This window comes from Notolepis coatsorum (genome assembly GCF_963971535.1).
Source record: "Notolepis coatsorum genome assembly, chromosome: 9".
Taxonomy (NCBI): Eukaryota; Metazoa; Chordata; class Actinopteri; order Aulopiformes; family Paralepididae; genus Notolepis; species Notolepis coatsorum.
Window position 1 is genome coordinate 47,560,767 of NC_140173.1, and position 20,741 is coordinate 47,581,507.

Here is a 20,741-nt window from a genome sequence, read left to right on the forward strand (position 1 = left end):
TGGCTCTGGGAACAGTAAGGGGCTGGCTCTGGGAACATTAAGGAGCTGGCTCGGGGAACATTAAGGGGCTGGCTCTGGGAACATTAAGGGGCTGGCTCTGGGAACAGTAAGGGGCTGGCTCGGGGAACAGTAAGGGGCTGGCTCGGGGAACAGTAAGGGGCTGGCTCTGGGAACAGTAAGGGGCTGGCTCTGGGAACATTAAGGAGCTGGCTCTGGGAACATTAAGGGGCTGGCTCGGGGAACAGTAAGGGGCTGGCTCTGGGAACAGTAAGGGGCTGGCTCTGGGAACATTAAGGAGCTGGCTCTGGGAACATTAAGGAGCTGGCTCTGGGAACAGTAAGGGGCTGGCTCTGGGAACATTAAGGGGCTGGCTCGGGGAACATTAAGGGGCTGGCTCGGGGAACATTAAGGGGCTGGCTCTGGGAACATTAAGGGGCTGGCTCTGGGAACAGTCATTTGGCGCAATCCATTGTTTGGATAATGACATTTGAAAGTCTAGACCCCCAAAATAAGACAACGCCTCCGGTTTCCAGATTGTGTCTTATATTCGGCACAATGCGGTAAAACACCGGATTTTTTCAAGGAAAGAAATGGAGCAGAGTGATATCAGAATCTGAAGTGCTGGAGGGGCGACAGTGGCTCAAGAGGTGGAGCGGTCGTCTGTGGTTATCGGAAGGTTCCCGGTTGGATTCCCGCTCCACCCGGGCAGTGTGTCGAAGTGTCCTTGAGCAAGAGACTTAACCCCTAATTGCTCCCAATGAGCAGGTTGGCACCTTGCATGGTTGCCTCCACCGTTGGTGAGTGAATGGGTGAATGTGAGGAACAAAATTGTAAAGCGCTTTGGGATAAAAGCCGCTATATAAATGCACCATTTACCATGATTTTGTGTTAGAAATAGGAACTCTTTTGCATGTTGTGGTGTGGATTAAAACGTTTTGGTTTCAAGACCAGTTTGCTTTCCGGGTTCACTCGGACCCCGGCCAGAACTCTTAATAGCTTTGCTTCCACTACTGAGCAAGTATTTCATACAACTTAAGAACCATACTAACTCGGACTTCTCGCCATACCAGATGGTCTCTTATCTTTTACAAATTTCATATGCATACGTGCATAAAGTGTACGTTTTCTACTCTAATTTGCCTCACAACCAGGAGTTAATAACAAGCGCAGCCAACTGAATGTGGGAGTTTGACGTGCGGTGCTTCTAGTAGAGTGTAGCAAAAATTTTAATAAATGACAGTGGTTTTCAGAAGGCTGAGTTACACACGCCTAGCAACTTTCAAACAACTTTCAAGTCTCTTGGAATTACATCAATGGCAGTTTGGATGGCGGTCAGTAAGATAAGCATATATCAGCTAAAACACACACTGGCTGGGTAGTGTAGAGGTCTAAGCTCTGGGGAGGCTGGGTAGTGTAGAGGTCTAAGCACTGGGGAGGCTGGGTAGTGTAGAGGTCTAAGCACTGGAGTGGCTGGGTAGTGTAGAGGTCTAAGCTCTGGGGAGGCTGGGTAGTGTAGAGGTCTAAGCACTGGAGCGGCTGGGTAGTGTAGATGTCTAAGCACTGGAGCGGCTGGGTAGTGTAGATGTCTAAGCACTGGAGCGGCTGGGTAGTGTAGAGGTCTAAGCTCTGGAGCGGCTGGGTAGTGTAGAGGTCTAAGCACTGGGGAAGCTGGGTAGTGTAGAGGTCTAAGCACTGGAGAAGCTGGGTAGTGTAGAGGTCTAAGCTCTGGAGCGGCTGGGTAGTGTAGAGGTCTAAGCACTGGAGCAGCTGGGTAGTGTAGAGGTCTAAGCACTGGAGCAGCTGGGTAGTGTAGAGGTCTAAGCACTGGAGCAGCTGGGTAGTGTAGAGGTCTAAGCTCTGGAGCGGCTGGGTAGTGTAGAGGTCTAAGCTCTGGAGCGGCTGGGTAGTGTAGAGGTCTAAGCTCTGGAGCGGCTGGGTCTAAGCTCTGGGGCGGCTGGGCAGTGTAGAGGTCTAAGCTCATTAGGGTAGTCTACACCCTCCCCAGACAGACAGTAGGGTAGTCTACACACTCCCCAGACAGACAGTAGGGTAGTCTACACCCTCCCCAGACAGACAGTAGGGTAGTCTACACCCTCTCCAGACAGTAGGGTAGTCTACACCCTCCCCAGACAGACAGTAGGGTAGTCTACTCTACACTAGGCTTGGGCGGTATGATGGTATTACGGTATACCAGGGTATTTCGAAATCCCGTCGGTATGATTTTCAATAAAGGGGCTTATTCTTCTATAGAATGAGGTTATGGACCGATGGCAGTCCGTTTATTAAGGTCAAATGGATGGACCATGGGTCCACTAACTTCCAGACATTGGATGATTGAGGAATCGGGAAACGGAGCGTTTTTCTAACGTTTTGAAATGGATTCGTGCATGAGTGGACTCGGGACACGTTGTTTGGGTACCGGTAAGTAAGTTATGTTGCTGGGATATAAGATATGATGGGATATAAGATATTCATATAAGATATGAATGCTGGGAGTGTATGTTTGGTAAACCGCTCCAGTTCGACTGTGTGTGTGCGTATTGGCTTCGCAATTCACTACATGGGTTTAACGGCTTAAGCTGGGTTTTGATTATCACTTAATCAATGCAGAATCAATTTTATGTGTCTGTATGTGTAGTTGTGTACTACTGTCGTGAGTTTGTGAGTCACATTGGTCTAATTTCAGCCTCCGTTATACATTATTTGTTCCGTATGACTCGTTTCATATCTGCGTGTCTCGAATGTGCGCGCTGATGTGACGTTGGTAACACGGGTTGAAGAAAGTGCACTTTTAGGTTGGAAGAACGGCCCTAATGTCAACGTGTTTCAATATAAGCGTTATGTATGGTGATAACGAGTATATTGTTAACTTAGCTCCGTCTACACCCTCCCCAGACCAACAGTAGGGCAGCGCAACGACCAGGAAGGGAATTGGTATTCAGACTAAAATTGGGGGATGGAAGCAAATGATAAATGACAAAAAGTATAAAAAACAAAAAAAAGGGTTATAAATATGATTCTGATGATCAAATGTAAGACTTTTTAAGACCTCCACAGAACCCCTGCACAAAAACAAACAAACACTACAGAGACATGAGCCTTGGGTCTCGGGGGCGTGATTATTTTTTCCGTAGCCTCGGTTTGCGAAGACGCTCTCCGATTGGCTAGGCCACGTACAGCGAAGAAGAAAAGACCCTCCGACTGGTTTAGCTCCGAAGGGTCTCTTCCGCCTTGTACATATATTCTCTGCTTCGAAGTGGTTATGCTTAGGCATTCTTTCGAAGTGGTTATGCTTAGGCATTCTTTCGAAGTGGCATTCTTTCGAAGTGGTTATGCTTAGGCATTCTTTCGAAGTGGTTATGCTTAGGCATTCTTTCGAAGTGGTTATGCTTAGGCATTCTTTCGAAGTGGCATTCTTTCGAAGTGGTTATGCTTAGGCCCTCTTTCGAAGTGGTTATGCTTAAAGTTAGGGTTAGCCAATCGGAGAGCGTCTTTTTCTTCTTCGCTGCAATCAAAGAGCGTCTGCCTCAGTGTCTCCCCCTGCTGGATACCTCACCTGCAGTGTCCAGCTGCCCCTGCTCCAGCTGGGTCTCGTCAAGGAAGAGGGAGGTGTTGCTGGCCAGCTGCAGGGCTCCGCTCGAGAGCCGGTTGGCCACGTAGTCCTTCTTGGGCACCAGGCGCAGCTGGTTCATGTGCTGGAGGGTCATGCTCAGCCGGTAGGACTGCAGAGGGGAGGGGCTTAAACTGAGAACCATGTGTGACCAAGTCCAGCGTTTGTGCCGACATGTCTCCATTTTCATTTTCCAGATTTTTCCAGATTGAGAAAGTACAGAATGTAAGCTTTCAAATGACGTGTCATACTTTGAAATCTGAGAATGTTTTGAATATCATATATTCATTTAAATCTTGTAAAGCAGTCTGTTGTCTAGAACAGTGGTTCCCAAACTTTTTTGGCCGTGCACCCCCTGTCACCTCCCGACCTAGCTAACGCACCCCCCAATGGGTTTCTGTTGGGAAGCTTTCTTCCCACAGCGACTATGGATAGGTAATTTCTTTATTTAATTAAAATGTTCACGACAACATGGATGCATGTACTCTGCCAGCATGTTTAATATCCATAATAATAAAGGTTTGACTAAGATTTTTATTAAATTTTATTGTAAATTATAATATATTTTTTTTATTTACCACCATTAGCCTTTTCATGTCACGCACCACCTAGAGGGTGCTCGCGCACCACAAGGGGTGCACGCACCACAGTTTGGGAACCACTGGTCTAGAACACTCAAGGGGAGAAAATGCCTCTCAAAGATTTTCACACTTTAGCTAGTTGGGGGGGCCCCTAAAGCAGCTGGCTGTGGACACGGCCGCTTAGGCTGTTTTATTCTTTTTATTCTTATTCGTGACTTTGTTCCGTCTACCTAAATGTTTACTGTGAGCGATTTGTAGTGCCAAATTTCCCTCGGGATGATTAACACATTGTTGTGTTAATACCTTCGAGAATATAAGTATGTTTTTAATCTTTTCTGCTGTAATTCCAAAAACGCTAGTTATAGGCCCAAACGCATATGATAGATTATCGATTGCCGTTTCTTTCCCATACACGCTATATTAAAAAATTCAAATGTATATGATCGGTATACATTATGCTTCATCATGCGTGAAGAAAAGGGGGGGGGGGGGTCGTTTATAATTCCTTGATCATCAGTAACGGCTTTATGTAGTATGGGTGATATATTGATTGTTTGCAGTGAAATGAATAAACAATCGAGCTGAAAATAACCTTATATTCCCCTTACCGTGGGCCAATGAGACTGGCGGTGAAAGATCCCAATTATTCGACGCCGATCGCCTAGGTCCATTTCCGGTTTGTATGGCGCAAAAAATGCCGAAATCATATTGATTATTATGTTTAGAAAGCGATCCATATGTACTATAGTGTCTGTCAGGAGTCCCGTAGCGAGATGTGACTGCCGGAGGAATTTCCTCGATGCACCGATGGCACTTCCGGTTTTTGCGAGAGTGTAACTCGCCCGACCACCCACCAGGCGGCGGTATTGAGCTGTTGCAGTCACATTTAGGGTCCAGCTAGGGCATCGGGGGTTGGCTGGATGAATTATGAATGCCATGGCGAAAATTTTTTATATTGATCTAAAAAAACGCTGTACAGCGATCTTGGCAGACAACGCATGGCGGGCAATAACGCTGGACAGCGTTTTTGGCGCTGGATGTGTTAAAGTATTTATATTCTATTCTATTGCAGGCATCGTCTCATTGAATTGGGAGGCTCCACAGTAAGTTCCTATACTGTGGAACACCAACATCCTTTCTCCTGGCACCGCTCACGCTCGGACCTACTCTGGCCAACAATACACTTGGCCCACCCCGTCACAGCAGACCCATACGGCGAGGCGTGGAGGGCGTTCACTTACACAAGGCACCAGCTGCTGGATGACCCGGTAGAGGTGCTCCGTGTACGAGGTGGGACAGCCGCTCAGATTCAAGGTGAACTTGCCCAGCGGCAGGACGTCTCGCCTGGCATACCTGGTGTGACAGAGAAGAACCTCAGCATCTCCGACGAAGGGAACTGCTTCTGGAGAAATTATTTATTTGCTCACAAGAGAACATTCATTTTCAGTGATTTGTAAGGCCCAAATTAAATTGACATGATCAACTTCAGAGGCCAGAATGTAGGACCTATAAACACATTTACTAACATTGTGAGGCTGAACAACAGGACCCATTGACTATGTAAATGTGCACAATTTTTTTTTATAAAATTTTTTTTAAATAGCTAAAAGCTAAACATTTTGGGAAATTAGCTTATCGTCTTCTCCAGAGACAAGAAGATAGATACCAGTTTCCTCTCTGTGCATTCAGTAGAGAGCTATCTGGCTGCATGTTAGCCTAGCTTAGCACAATGAATGGAAGCGGACATGTACGGGTAGCCTTCGGGAGAGGTGTTAAGTTGGACAATGCCTAGGCTAACCGGTACTGTCCGCATCCATTCATTGTGCTAAGCTAGGCTAACGTGCAGCCAGATAAGCGTTCTACTGAACGCACAGAGAGGAAACTGGTATCTATCTTCTTGTCTCGCTCTGCAAAAGCATGCAATTGGTCCACTGATGGATACATCTTGATATTTGTCTAGTCTAGTGTGTTCATTAGATGGGTGAAATCCTCTTTCAGTGCCTCTGTGCCTGTTTTCGTAGGCAGTTAGCCTTTGGTATGCGTGCCATTAGCGTTAGCCACACTTCTAGGCCTCTTTTCTTTTGGAAAGAATGATTAAAAAAAAAGAAGAAAAAAAAGAAAGTAATATTTTTTATTAAATTTTTTTTAATTATTATATTCGACTAAGAGGTTGGCCAGTCGACTACGGCTCCTTTCGACCGATTAGTCGACTAATCGATTAATAGGGGTCAGCCCTAGATAACCTAGATGGGGAACAACCAGGAGATCACTGCAACTCACACAAGTTGGAGAACTATCTCTCTCTCTTGCTCTCACACACACAAAGGGAGCCGCATGTGATTGGTGGAGGCGGGACCCTTACAAAAAATTAGGGATGCACGATAATTATCGGGCCGATATCAGCAATTATGACGTCATCCCGATAAAAGTATTGATAGCTCCGATAATGAATTTCTTACACTTTTTATAGAGGTTTTTCTTTTCATGTCAACGTTCACACGCACAATATATGCTTACCGTACTTTTCGCACTATAAGCCGCACCTGACTATAAGCCGCAGCAGCTAAATTGAATGATGTGTACATATATAAGCCGCACTGGACTATAAGCTGCACGTGTTTGAATGTTTAATTACCATATGTAATTAGCATTGGGACACAATACTGTCGGACAAATAACAAGAATTAACTCATTTACAAGTTGTATTAAGTTTAGCAAATAAGGGAACAGATAAATAACATTTCAATGCAGTCAAAAAAGCAATATTTTGATTTTTACATTTTCGGGTTTGGTCACGTTGAGTCACATATAAGCCGCACCGTTATATAAGCCGCAGGGTCGAAAAATGGGGGGAAAAGCCGCGGCTTATAGTCCGAAAAGTACGGTACTTAGGATTTGACTTGATTCAACAACAAAGCAGTCGGGGCAATGGCAAGCCGAAAACGGTCAAAGTTTGGATTTATTTTTTTCACAACTGAGGTAGGTAGATTACATTTTTAGAGACTAAAGTACCGAAAAAAGGTACCGTTGGGTACCGGTATCGATTCACAGGTACCGGTACCGTATCGGTTCAAATGTGAACAATACCCATCCCTACTGACAAAGCACAATACCTGTTGGTTTTTAGTTCACTCATTGTTCAGGGAAACACATTGTTAATGACATTGATGGATTGTGAATTTTGTGATCGACTCAAATTATATTTATTTGGAAAAATAAATATAGTCACTTTATTTGAAGAGTCAAAACTGTTCTCTTGGCTTTGTTTTGTTCATAGTAGTAACACTCATGTCATGATAAATCTGGTTGGGTCAAAACTACAGGAATATACATAAAAAAAATAAAAGAATTATAATACAATAAATATATATATATATCGGGTATCGGTATCGACCTTGAGTTATCGGTATCGATATCGGGGTCAAAATCAATATCGTGCACCCCTACAAAAAACTGTTGTTGCTAATCAGTGACACATGCTAGCCTGTAATAATCCCCCCCAGAAAAATCGACTTTGCATTTGATATATTGCAAATATATGCCATCACACACACATTTGCATTTAAAGGGTTAGAATTATAAAATGAATATGTGGTGTTATGATCAGGGCTGAATAAAAGATTGTATTTTTTTCAATCTGACATTACAAAAAAACAGAAAATCCATCAAAATCAGTGTTGTTGCTAATCATACATATGCTAGCCTGTTTTTTTAAACACTGGCATTTAAAGGGTACAGATAAAAAAAAAGTCGCGTTCTGCGATCTGATTGGCCACTGACGTTTCTGGTCATGTGACATCTGCGCCAATCGTGTGACGCCTGTTTCTATCACCGGTTAAGCTTAGGCACTCTTTCGAAGTTGGTTAAGGTTAGAGTTTGTCTTAGAGCAGGGCGATAGAACGCCAGCCCTGATTCCAAACTCTAACCTTAACCAACTTCGAAAGAGTCGCCTAAGCTTAACCAGTGATTAACTAGGCATTAGGTAGTTTGCAGGCTGTTCGAGGCGGAAATAGGCGCAGAAACAGGCGTCACGCGATTGGCGCACATGTCACATGACCAGAAACGTCAGTGGCCAAGCAGATCGCAGAACTGGAAATCGGTTGGTAAAAGTATAGACGCCCCCCAGACCTCCTGCTTAAAAAGTGGCCTGACTGGGGCTATATTTTGCACTATATTTCCTGGCCTGAATGATTTCCCCAGTCCGGCCCTGGTTAAAAGCCTCCAATGCGTTTGAACGTTTGCATGTTTCAACCATACATTTCCATTTATAAAAAAATATAAAAAAAATTTAAAATTATAATTTAAATATATATATATATATTTTTTAAACCTCCTATAATAGTGGGGGTCGCGGCTCTCTGACACCGTTATTTGGGGGTTGCGGCCTGAAAAGTTTGGGAACCCCTGCTCTAGTGCGACATCTAGTGGCCGAATGTTATCTATAGCACCTTTAATTTGCATATTAAGGACAACAATGTGGGGAACACCATTTTACAGTTGTCAATAACATGGACTATTAGATTAATTTGTCAAATCCTTGACAATCAGTCCATGAAAATGATAAATGGTGCATTTATATAGCACTTTTATCCAAAGCACTTTACAATTTGTTCCTCACATGTTGTACCCATTCACTCACATTCACACACCGATGGCGGAGGCGACCATGCAAGGTGCCAACCTGCTCATCGGGAGCAGTTAGGGGTTAAGTGTCTTGCTCAACGACACTTCAACACGCTGCCGGGGAGGAGCGGGAATCGAACCGGGAACCTCTGGATTACCAGACGACTGCTGACTGGTTTTGTCAATAGTTCAATGTACAATTGTGTTTGTTTGCACAGTGTCTCCTCCCCCCCCCCCCTCAATGTACAGTGTTACTTGTTTATACAGTATGCCCCCCGCCCCCCCCCCCCCCCCCCAACCACCTCCAATGTAAATTACCCAGTATGGTTGTCAATATCCCAATGTACCCAACCCCCCCCACCCAACCTCCAATGTACAGTTTCTACGTCAAATGTATATACTCCCTTTTCTTGACTCCTTCTGTATCACAAACAGTACTGTATTTGCAAATCTGGTATGTCATAAATGTATAGATGTAGCAGTACTGACTATCTGTATGTCATGTATGTCATATATGTCTATATGAATTGAAAATGGGGGACCCTGATGGAAACAAGACAAACGTCTTTCTCAGGTCTGCATCCCCTTAACAATTGTATGTATTGAGCCGTACTGTATTGTACCCATTCTGCAATCTGTTAAATAAAGTTTTCATTCATTCATTCATGCTCTACATTTATTTTGTCATTTAGCTGTCAAAGTGCATGACAGTAAGGTTATTTTTCTTTTTATAATTTTTTTTCAGATATTGATTGAAGAAGTGTGTCTTTAGTCGATGGCGAAAGATTGGTCGGGTTTCGGCTGTCCTAACTGTGGTGGGAAGTTCGTTCCACCATTGTGGGGCAAGGACCGAGAATAGGCGGCTTCTCTTTGATTACCCTCCCCCTGAGCCACCGTCTCTACTGAAGAATTTCTACAGTCAACGACAGCCCTTGTCCCCAACATTAAATCTGAAGAAAAACCCACTTCTTCCATCTTGAATAGATTGAATTGACAGATGAATTTGACAGCAGACAGACTGATTGACAGTAGGGCTGAGCCCAAATGTTCGAACCTTTGTTCGTTACGTTGGCATTCGAATTCTAAAAACATTTGATTTTTCTTTTTTTTATAATCTATTTTCTTTTTTTCTTTCTATTAATTCTGTTTAAACCAATGGGGGTTTCCTTCACAGTTGCAGATAAAGATTAGGCTACACTAATATTATAGTATTAAAAGAAACTGATGAGTTATATTCATTAAAGAAAGTTGATTTAATTGATTTAGTTAGACTGGGGCTTCTCCCTGGGCTGGGTCTGGAAAGTTGATTTAATAAAAAAATATATATACTCATTTAATCAGATTAATCACTTTATTCAAATTGAGGATTTAGTTTGAGGATAGTAAAAAAATATATATATATATATTAAACTAAATAAGACTGGAGGTGCAGGTCAGCGCAAGAGAGATATAATAACTAAAAGGAGAAAACCTTCAAAAAGAAAGAAGGGACCGCACACTCCTAGGACTGGTTTTTGCTTTTTTATTGCACAACGCGTTTAGCTTCTGCTTCCTCAGGTGCTATGCCTATGCCTAGCACCTGAGGAAGCAGAAGCGAAACGCGTTGTGCAATAAAAAAGCAAAAACCAGTCCTAGGAGTGTGCGGTCCCTTCTTTCTTTTTGAAGGTTTTCTCCTTTTAGTTATATATACCGTAATTCCTCTAATAGTAACCGGGTCTCAAATACAAGCCGGGTCTCTATTAATGGCCGGGTGCGCTCTTGAGCTAAGCAATTATAAGCCGGCCTCCTAATACAAGCCGGGTTACTAATATACTGAGCTGCATACTGAGCTAGTTACTTGATTTCACTTTGAAAACGTTGAAATGACCAGTGACTACCTGTAATTGCACTGTTTACTATTTCATACAGTACTTGGTTTCAATAAATGAACCCAGTACATTTTACTTGGTTCAAACTGACACAAAATGTTGATTTATTCATTATGATCCGTTTGAAAATGTGAAATATAGGCCTCCCTCTTATACAGGCCTCCTCCTAATACAAGCCTGGTACCCGCTACAGTTGAAACAAATACAAGCCGGGGTTACTATTAGAGGAATTACGGTATAACTAAACGACTCCCGAACCAGTCGTTATTTGCCGAATGTCTTCCCCCCACTCTGTCTCCCATTCCTCCTCTGTCTCTCTCTACTGGACTGCCCAGTAGCAATAAAGCGATAAAACGCCAAAAAAAAATCTTAAAAAAAAAAAAAAAAAAAAAAAGGTTAGAAAAACCCTGACGAAGTTCGAATCCCAAAAACAGGGTTCGGGGACAGCCTTAATTGACAGACGTACACGTTGGAGATGAGGTGCAGTATGAGGTACTCCGCCGCCAGCGCGTCTCCCAGGAGGACGTGAGTGAGGTAAGACAGCAGGTCCGTCCTCACCGCCCCCATCTCACCCAGGGCTGAAGATAAGACTGAGGAGGAGGAGGAGAGACAGACGGTCAGAACACGTCATCACCTCCCTGCAGCAGCTGCTGCCTCCGTGTACAGATGGACCTCGGAGAGAACACTAGAGATGCTGTTGAACACAACGCTCCGAGACCAGGCTAAAAACACCACTATTTATCCATCGCCATCTGTAGTAAATCCATCTGTAGTTGTGTGTTGAGTAAATCTATCTGTAGTTGTAAACACACAACTACATATATTTACTGAACACACAACTAGATACATTTACAGAACACACAACTACATAGATTTACTGAACACACAACTACAGATAGATTTACTGAACACACAACTACAGATAGATTTACTGAACTGTGAACACACAACTACAGATAGATTTACTGAACACACAACTACAGATACAGGACACGACGCATGCATATATCTCACAGGGGCTGTTTCCTCTTCAACTAAAGAAGTTGTTATTCGTCTAATTGTCAATAAGTTGATTTCATCACCAAAACATCAACTAATTAAGTCTTAGTCAACGAAGGACAAACCAACTGAGGGCAGCTCTATATCTACAGAGGGCAGCTCTATATCTACAGAGGGCAGCTCTATATCTACAGAGAGCAGCTCTATATCTACAGAGGGCAGCTCTATATCTACAGAGGGCAGCTCTATATCTACAGAGGGCAGCTCTATATCTACAGAGGGCAGCTCTATATCTACAGAGGGCAGCTCTATATCTAGAGGGCAGCTCTATATCTACAGAGAGCAGCTCTATGTCTACAGAGAGCAGCTCTATGTCTACAGAGGGCAGCTCTATGTCTACAGAGGGCAGCTCTATATCTACAGAGGGCAGCTCTATATCTACAGAGGGCAGCTCTATATCTACAGAGGGCAGCTCTAGCTCTATATCTACAGAGGGCAGCTCTATATCTACAGAGGGCAGCTCTATATCTACAGAGGGCAGCTCTATATCTACAGAGGGCAGCTCTATATCTACAGAGGGCAGCTCTATATCAACGAAGGACAAACCAACAGAGGGCAGCTCTATATCGTACATCCGTCTGCAGCACAAACACCAGTAATGATACATACTAGGCAGCAGCTATTAGTCAAATATTCTTACAGGCGCTGTTGTCCTCCAGGGCAGCAGAGGGCAGCAGAGGGTTGTTATGTCGCAGGGGTTTGGCATAAAGCATGTGGAGGCGAGGCACCAGCGAGGCGGGCGGGCTGTGGACTCTCTGCTCCTCAGCTGTTTCCATGCACTCTGTGGAGTCCAGCAGGCATGAGGCGGCGTCTCTGTGTGATTCAACAAAGGATGAGCAACGGCAATGCGGAGACGCGTCAGATCAACCCACTCTCACTAGATTATAAATAATCCTAAAGTAAAGAAACCAGAATTAAATCCTATTTCAAATCACTTTCATGCGTGTCGATGGACAGACTGTGATGGACAACAAAGATGCATTGTCATTATCACCACGTTTGTATTGCCTGAATGTCTGCACTCACAGACTAGTACTGTAAGACGCAATATACTGTAGGCCGATGATAATAATATTTTTTCTTTTTTATCCACTTTTTATTCCATTTTCAATTTTTTTCCTCCCATCCCAATTTCGTATTTCCAATTCTCCCCTCCTCCGTCTCGAACGCTGCTAGACTATGCCTCCCACTGGTCGGTTGCAGTGAGGACCAAGCCTTGCATCACGTGTCTCCTCCGGTACACGAGGAGGCAGCCGTCGCATTTTTTCACCTGAACAGCGCGATCTCTCAGTGGCGAGGAGTAACGCGTGGGAGGCTCACGCTGCCCCTGATACTTCCTGATTCTGCTGTACAGGCGCACCAACCGACCTGTAGGAGTCGCTGTCCACAACGTCCAATCCCCACCCACCGGCTTTCCCACCCTCTAACACTGCCAATTGTGTTAGTTCGACGACCGGCCAAGCCGGTAGCAACGCAGAGAGCTGGGCTCGATACCAGCATCTCCTGCGTTAGTGGCGAACGCCTTGCCCACGTCGCCACTCAGTCGCCCCAGATGATAATAATGTTTATGTAAATACTATGTACCCCAGTTGCTATTGCATCTACATATTTGTGTTTCATTACACGTATATGTACATACTTACCAACTGTTTCGCCTGTTTTATAGCATCTAAGAAGGGAGTCCCCCCCCCTTGAACGGCCCTTCTAAGGTTTCTCCCCTCCACATTGCCTGTGGTGCTTCTTTCCTATTGCTAGGTTTTTAGTGAGTTTTTCCTTACCTTCGCGTGGGGTATGTCTGGGAGTGTTGCATTTATTTATTTTACACTATATTTTGGATTTCATGGTGTTTTTTGTTTTGTTCTTGATTTATTGTGATGTTTCTTCTTGACTTGTTTAAAGAAGACGTGTCCGGCCCATGGGGAAATTAACGTGTGTCGTCGGGCCTTACAAATACATTTGATTTGATTTATGTGCTGCTGAGACCACAATGGAAATAAGTAACTTTTTTTGTGCCATCCTTGATGATTTTAGGATGCCTGACTTATTGTAACATGTATTTTAATTGTCAAATAAATTCAACTAAACTAAAAATACCCTGTGTGTCTCTGCATAGGCACCGCCTAACCAGAGTAATCAGCCGAGGGACTAAGCGTTCCTTATGGACATAAATGACCACAAGCGGAAAGAAACGGAGCCAAAAGAAAAGCGAGGCGTCTTACTTCTCGTCTGCCAGGGCGCTGAGGGCAGGACTGACTGAGAGGATCCCGTACACCTCGAGTGACTCATTCAGCTTGAAGCCATCCCAGTTCTCATACACCTGTCAACAGGGAGGGAGATTAAACAGCTGCCATCAGCTGGAGGGCGGATAAGCCTGTCATCTCTAATCAGTATGACAGGTAAACAGCTGGTGTTCAATCACTCTTGTTAAAAAAAAATAAACAAATAACTTTGATGGTGAAGAAAATAAATTGTCCAGTGAAGTTCTGGATCTAACCTCCACCATGTGGCTGCTTGACAAAAATGAGGTTGGTTTCCCGTTCACTGTCTATTCACCATATTCACACGGCCGCCATTTTGCTCTTATGTCATGCTCAGGTTGGGATTCCTTGTGAATATGGTCAATGGAGCAGCGCCAGATTTTACATCCAGGCCACATCACACATTTGAGGGTTTTCTCTCTGGTTTCTAGCTTTAAGAGTGCTGAATGAAAACATTGTCTGGCTTTAAGAGTGCTGAATGAACACATTGTCTGGCTTTAAGAGAGTGCTGAATGAAAACATTGTCTGGCTTTAAGAGAGTGCTGAATGAACACATATTGTCTGGCTTTAAGAGAGTGCTGAATGAACACATTATTGTCTGGCTTTAAGAGAGTGCTGAATGAACACATATTGTCTGGCTTTAAGAGTGCTGAATGAAAACATTGTCTGGCTTTAAGAGAGTGCTGAATGAAAACATTGTCTGGCTTTAAGAGAGTGCTGAATGAAAACATTGTCTGGCTTTAAGAGAGTGCTGAATGAAAACATTGTCTGGCTTTAAGAGAGTGCTGAATGAAAACATTGTCTGGCTTTAAGAGAGTGCTGAATGAAAACATTGTCTGGCTTTAAGAGAGTGCTGAATGAAAACATTGTCTGGCTTTAAGAGAGTGCTGAATGAAAACATTGTCTGGCTTTAAGAGAGTGCTGAATGAAAACATTGTCTGGCTTTAAGAGAGTGCTGAATGAAAACATTGTCTGGCTTTAAGAGAGTGCTGAATGAACACATATTGTCTGGCTTTAAGAGAGTGCTGAATGAACACATTGTCTGGCTTTAAAAGTGCTGAATGAAAACATTGTCTGGCTTTAACACTTTGACTGCCCAAGTGTAATTTCTTATTAGTCCCTTGAATGCCCACATCCACTCCAATGTTAACGTTAATATCGCCTAATCTATGTTTTAAATTATGGCTATGTGTCTAATCTGCCCGTCGCTTATCAAAGACTCATTTTCCAGTCAACATTGTCGTGGCAGATTGTTTTTTTATCGCTTCATTTCCGTTTTCTAGCATTTTGAAAATCACTCTATTTCACGGAAAAAACAACACATTCCATGATAATCGCCTTTTACTGGAATATTCTAGAAGGTTGTCATTGTTCGGCCATGTCATGAATCGTTTTCAAATAAACGCTAGATTATCGATAGTATATGTGTGCGCACGCACGCTCTTGCGGCGAGCCGAAAATCGAGTCTCCTATTTCCTGACGGCGCGCACAGTCAAACAGCGATAACACACAATCACATAAAAGCTTATATCTCTGTGAAAACAAGTCTGATTATCCTAATACTGATAACATAGATTCCTTACCCGAGATCAGATGGTATCCAAATGGTTTATTCCAATTCCCGATCGCCATTCGAAAAAATCGCTCATTTGATTGATCCATCGTGTATACAGTAAAACACATATTCCCGCGGCTCCGAGGCTCCAGAGTGAACTCTGGTAGACCCCGGTTACATGAATGAGAAGTAAAATGTGGAGTGCAGGGGTTTTTTCCCCATTCATTTTCATTGAGTCCAATCCAAAAGGGTGATTTACTATCTGGAAGACGATAGGGGGGCGCTTTTTTCACATCTGAGCGCCTGGGGTGACTGGATCTCCAACGGTAGACTCGCTTGATGCAATATGATTTCAGATCGCTAATAATATATATATATTTTTTTAAACGAATATTCTCGTGAGTGGGCATTCAACCCGCGGGGGTAAACACAAGAAAACTCGTGGATGGCATTCAAAGTGTTAAGAGAGTGCTGAATGAACACATATTGTCTGGCTTTAAGAGAGTGCTGAATGAACACATATTGCCTGGCTTTAAGAGAGTGCTGAATGAACACATATTGCCTGGCTTTAAGAGAGTGCTGAATGAACACATATTGCCTGGCTTTAAGAGTGCTGAATGAACACATTGTCTGGCTTTAAGAGAGTGCTGAATGAACACATATTGCCTGGCTTTAAGAAGCGAGTGCTGACAGGTCTTGGACTCAGAGGTGGAGTGAATTATGGGATGGGGGAAGTGATAGCGCTCCCTTTGTGTGCGCCGGTTCGCCAAATTCGTAAACTGTCTTAGATCATGTTAATAACATACCATCTGTGAATCTTAAAAGGACTGGTATTCCCCTTTAAGTGTTCACTTGATGCTAGAGATGTTTTAGTTAAGAGGAAGGTACATTACTTATAATTATCCCATCTGGGCAGCCAATAAAAGCAGCAAAGTACCAATTTGGCAGAAGCAATAGCGGCAAAGTATATCATCTTCTGCAAATGTGGACTCAGGATATGCTCTCAGTGGCCAGTGCATTAGAAACACCACACCATTCATGAATAGTTCATTAGGAACACCACACCATTCATGAACAGTTCATTAACACTTTGGATGCCAGCCACACGTTTTGTCGTTAGTTCATGCCGACCGTTGAGTGCTCGCCAACGCTATATAGCGTTTGTTTGTCGTATTTCTTTTTATTGGCGATTTTTTAATTCATATTTCATCAATCGAGCCTCAGGTTAGTGTTGCAGACTCTCTCTGAGCTCAATTGGGAAGATACAGCCCCCTATCGTCTCTCCCTGTGCAACTGCACCCCATTACTTTAGACTGATGAAGGGGGGGGGGGGCAGTTTCCTCATTTTACTTTTCCGACGAGGCATCTGAAGAATCCATTGTGATCGCCGGCCCGGAAAACGCGTGGATTATGTATTTACAGTACCCAACGCTGAATCAATAAACACGATCGATATTTGGAATGGCGATCAGGAATTGGAATAATCTTTTTGGATAACATCTGATCTGAGGTAAGGAATTTATTTGACCAGTCTTAGGATAATCAGAGCTATTTTCACCTATATATCAGCGTTTGCCCTATGCGTGTGTGTGTGGCTGTGATCGCTGATGAGGAAATGAGAGAATCGATATTTCAGCCCGCTTCTATAGCGTGCATAAGTACACATACTATCGATAATCTAGCGTTTATTTGAAAACAATTCATAAATAGGCAGAAAAATTACAACGTTTTTGTGTATGCCAGAATATTCCAGTAAATGCAGATTATCACAGAATCTTTATATTTTCCTTGAAAACGAGGGCTTTTCAAAATGCTATAAAACGGAAATGAACCGATTATAAAACAATCCGTTTCGACAATGTTGACTGCAAACAAGTCATTGATAAACGACGGGCAGATTAGACACATAGCCATAATTTAAGACAGAGATTATGCGTTCACAACGCTATCATTGAAGTGGGTGGTGGCATTTAACGTGGGTAAGGCGCACCGCATGGCTGGTAATCAAAGTGTTAACACATTGGGTGCCGTTAACGTAGATCTATGTTTCTGTGGCCCAGCGGTTGAGTGCCAGAAACGTAGATCTACGTTATTTCTTTTATTCGCTATTGCCATTCATAATATATCGAGGCACCTTGTGCAGGCTGTCCTGAATGTGTCTGAGATCGCAAACGGCCAATACCGCCGCCTAACGACTTGCGGCCGCTATTGCACTCCATTTGAAACTATGTGGTTTGTTTTCTTGGCCGAGCTGCAACGTGGGGGTGGGTTCTAAACACTGGCAAGACAAGCGGTTACCACAGTTGCCTCGACGAGGGTCCCCGCCCGCCAGATCATCTGCAATGCTGGATAACGTCGGACAAACGATCGCGATGAATATTTGGAATGGCGATCAGATAATTGGATTCTTCTTTTTGCAGTACATCAGAGACAAGGTAAGGACTATATGTTACCAATCTTGCGTTGATCTGATGATTTTTTTCGCCACAATCGCAGGTTGTGACTGTAATGTACTGTGTAGCGTTTGCCGTTGGTGGTGCTCGAAGCATAGTACCCCCCCCCACACCCTTTCGTGGATGCATGATGAAACATAATACCGATAATCTAGCGTTGATTTCAGACCGATTCAATAATCAGGCGAGAAATTAAACGATTTAAAATGAAATGCAGATAAACGCTGTTTTGGCTGCGTTTCCTGGGAATACACAGAATCGCTCTGGAACTATGCTCGTATTCACCACAGTATAAAACGGAATTGTATTGATGAAAAAAATCTGTTTTTTTGCATGTTGACCGGAAGAAACTCAGACAATCGACGGCGTTATTAGATCCATAGCTATAATATTTATGTGGCCAGCTGGGGGTATTGTGGGTGTGGCTCTGGCGTCAGCGTGTATTTCAGCCTGACCGGATGGCGGCTGGAACGAACACTTCCTAGTTGTGTGCGGGCGGCGATAACAGCAAACATTTCCCCACACCTGATTCCCCTGTGACGGGACGAGTGAGTAACTTAACTATATTATAGAGCGGAGCTTGCATTATCATGTCGCTAGGTTGATGTGCACTGTTTAGGTATTTATACTGTGTATGGTCTCCCTTAGGGAACGACGGACAGTGAACGGTGAAGAGGCGAGGCGTTGTGCTTACGCCTGGCGATACAAAGGTATCGCTCACTTTTATGAGTTGCACACATGCATATTACACACACAGACTGTGTAGGATAAATAGTAATATAGACGACCTGTCCTGATTTCCCTCAGGCTGGGGAAATAGATGTACCGTTGTGGCCCGGGTGTGTGCGGTGTGTGTGCGGCGCCGGGTGTTTCATTAATTCGGTTAAACTGTAAGTCTAGCCCTCTCTCTCGTTCGTTTGTAGTACCGGTGTGTTATTAAATGTTTGTCTTGTAGTGTGCAACAGCAAGTATTTAATATACTAAGGTTCTTGAACTACTGTCATGCTTCAATGTTCATTGTTGTGATATATGAGATGTTAAGATATTCATTGTGTAATTTCTGTGTCATGACAGGTGGTGGTCCTTGTCAATAGGTGGTCACTGTTTTAGCTACTTCAGGTTAGGGTGTATGTGAATTCAGTCTGTCTCTCTGTACGTATTTATACATGGTGATAGTTTTGTATGAAATTGAACTTACTCTTTCTTTTAACATAGCATTCAATAAAGATAATTATATTAAATATAATTGCTGTGTCTGTCTTTTATATGCCCTAAGCCTCCTGGTTACATTTAATATAGGTTTAGCACTGCAAAACACCGGCATTTATCTCATTGAACAGAGCGTTGGCACTGACGGCCCACAGTGCCCCCTGCTGAACGGCACTTGATGTGTTAAGAACACCATACCATTCATGAACAGTTCAATAACCCCTCGAGTGCCAGCGCTTTAGTCAATGGGAGGTCGGGGATATTTGCGAACGCTTAAACTATATCTTAAATTATGGCTATGGGTCTAAAACACCCCTCTCTTATCAATGACTTGCTTGCAGTCAACATGTACGAAACGGTTTTCTTTTTCATTGGTACATTTCCGTTTTATACCGTTTTGAATAAGAGTATAGTTTCGGAGAGTTCTATTAATTTCAGAGAAATTCCACGATAATAGCCCTTTAGTGGAATACACAAAACACATTGTCATTTTTCAGCTGATTTATGAATAGTTTTCAAATAAACGCTAGATGTGTACTTATGCACGATAGAGAAGCGGGCTGAAAAATCTATTATCCATGACCTGGTCACTCACTCACTCACTCACTCACTCACTCACAGACAGACAGACAGACAGACAGACAGACAGACAGACAGACAGACAGACAGACAGACAGACAGACAGACAGAGACGTTGTGATTGCTATTAAAAAAAACATCTGATTAACCCAAGACTAGTAAAATAGAGTCCTTACCTCACATCAGATGTTCTGCAAAAAGATTAGTCCAATTCCTGATCGCCATTCCAAATATTGATCGTGTTTATTGATCCAACGTTATAGTCCGAAACACATAATCGACATTACCAGATTGTCGACATTACCAGGTTGTTTTTTCATCGGTACATTTCCGTTTTATACCGTTTTGAATATGAATATAGTTTGGGTGCTTCTGAGTAATTCGAGGAAAAGACGCAATAATAGCCCTTTAGTGGAATACACTAAACACCACACCATTCATGAACAGTTCATTAGGAACACCACACCATTCATGAACAGTTCATTAGGAACACCACACCATTTATGAACAGTTCATTAGGAACACCACACCATTCATGAACAGTTCATTAGGTACACCACAGCCACGGTATAACACGCAAACGTATACATGAAAAAAATTATTATTTTTCACATGTTGAAAGAGGGATAGTTACTGTCAAATGAGCCATAGTATTGTCTCCATAGCTATAATATAGAATATAGATATAGCCCTGCAAACACCGCCACGCCCCACAATCCCTATCTCTTAGAGCGGTGGCGCAGTAGGAACAAAGATGGCTAGACCCGCCGGCGCTGAAAGCGTTAAGACAGAATATTCCCCCCCCCCCCCCCCCCCCCCCCAAAAACCCACAAAATTGTTATTTTCTGTTTCAGTTTAAATTCAGTTAAAATGTTCAGTTTCAGTTCAATTCAGTTATTCTTTTTAATAGAATGGATCATTAAAATCAAAGGGTATTGCACATAAA

General features: G+C 43.2%; 1 protein-coding gene across 2 annotated transcripts in view; it reads right to left on the bottom strand.

Annotated features, from left to right (window-relative positions):
- mcmbp (minichromosome maintenance complex binding protein) overlaps positions 1-20,741 on the bottom strand; it is a 68,066-nt gene that overhangs the window by 26,990 nt on the left and 20,335 nt on the right. For both annotated transcript variants that reach the window (XM_084321744.1, XM_084321743.1), the window contains exons 8-12: positions 13,961-14,058; positions 12,382-12,554; positions 11,149-11,272; positions 5,433-5,544; positions 3,557-3,722 (exon numbers count right to left, since the gene is read on the bottom strand). In XM_084321744.1, coding sequence (XP_084177870.1) covers positions 3,557-3,722; positions 5,433-5,544; positions 11,149-11,272; positions 12,382-12,554; positions 13,961-14,058 — 673 coding nt within the window. The remainder of the gene's footprint in view (positions 1-3,556; positions 3,723-5,432; positions 5,545-11,148; positions 11,273-12,381; positions 12,555-13,960; positions 14,059-20,741) is intronic.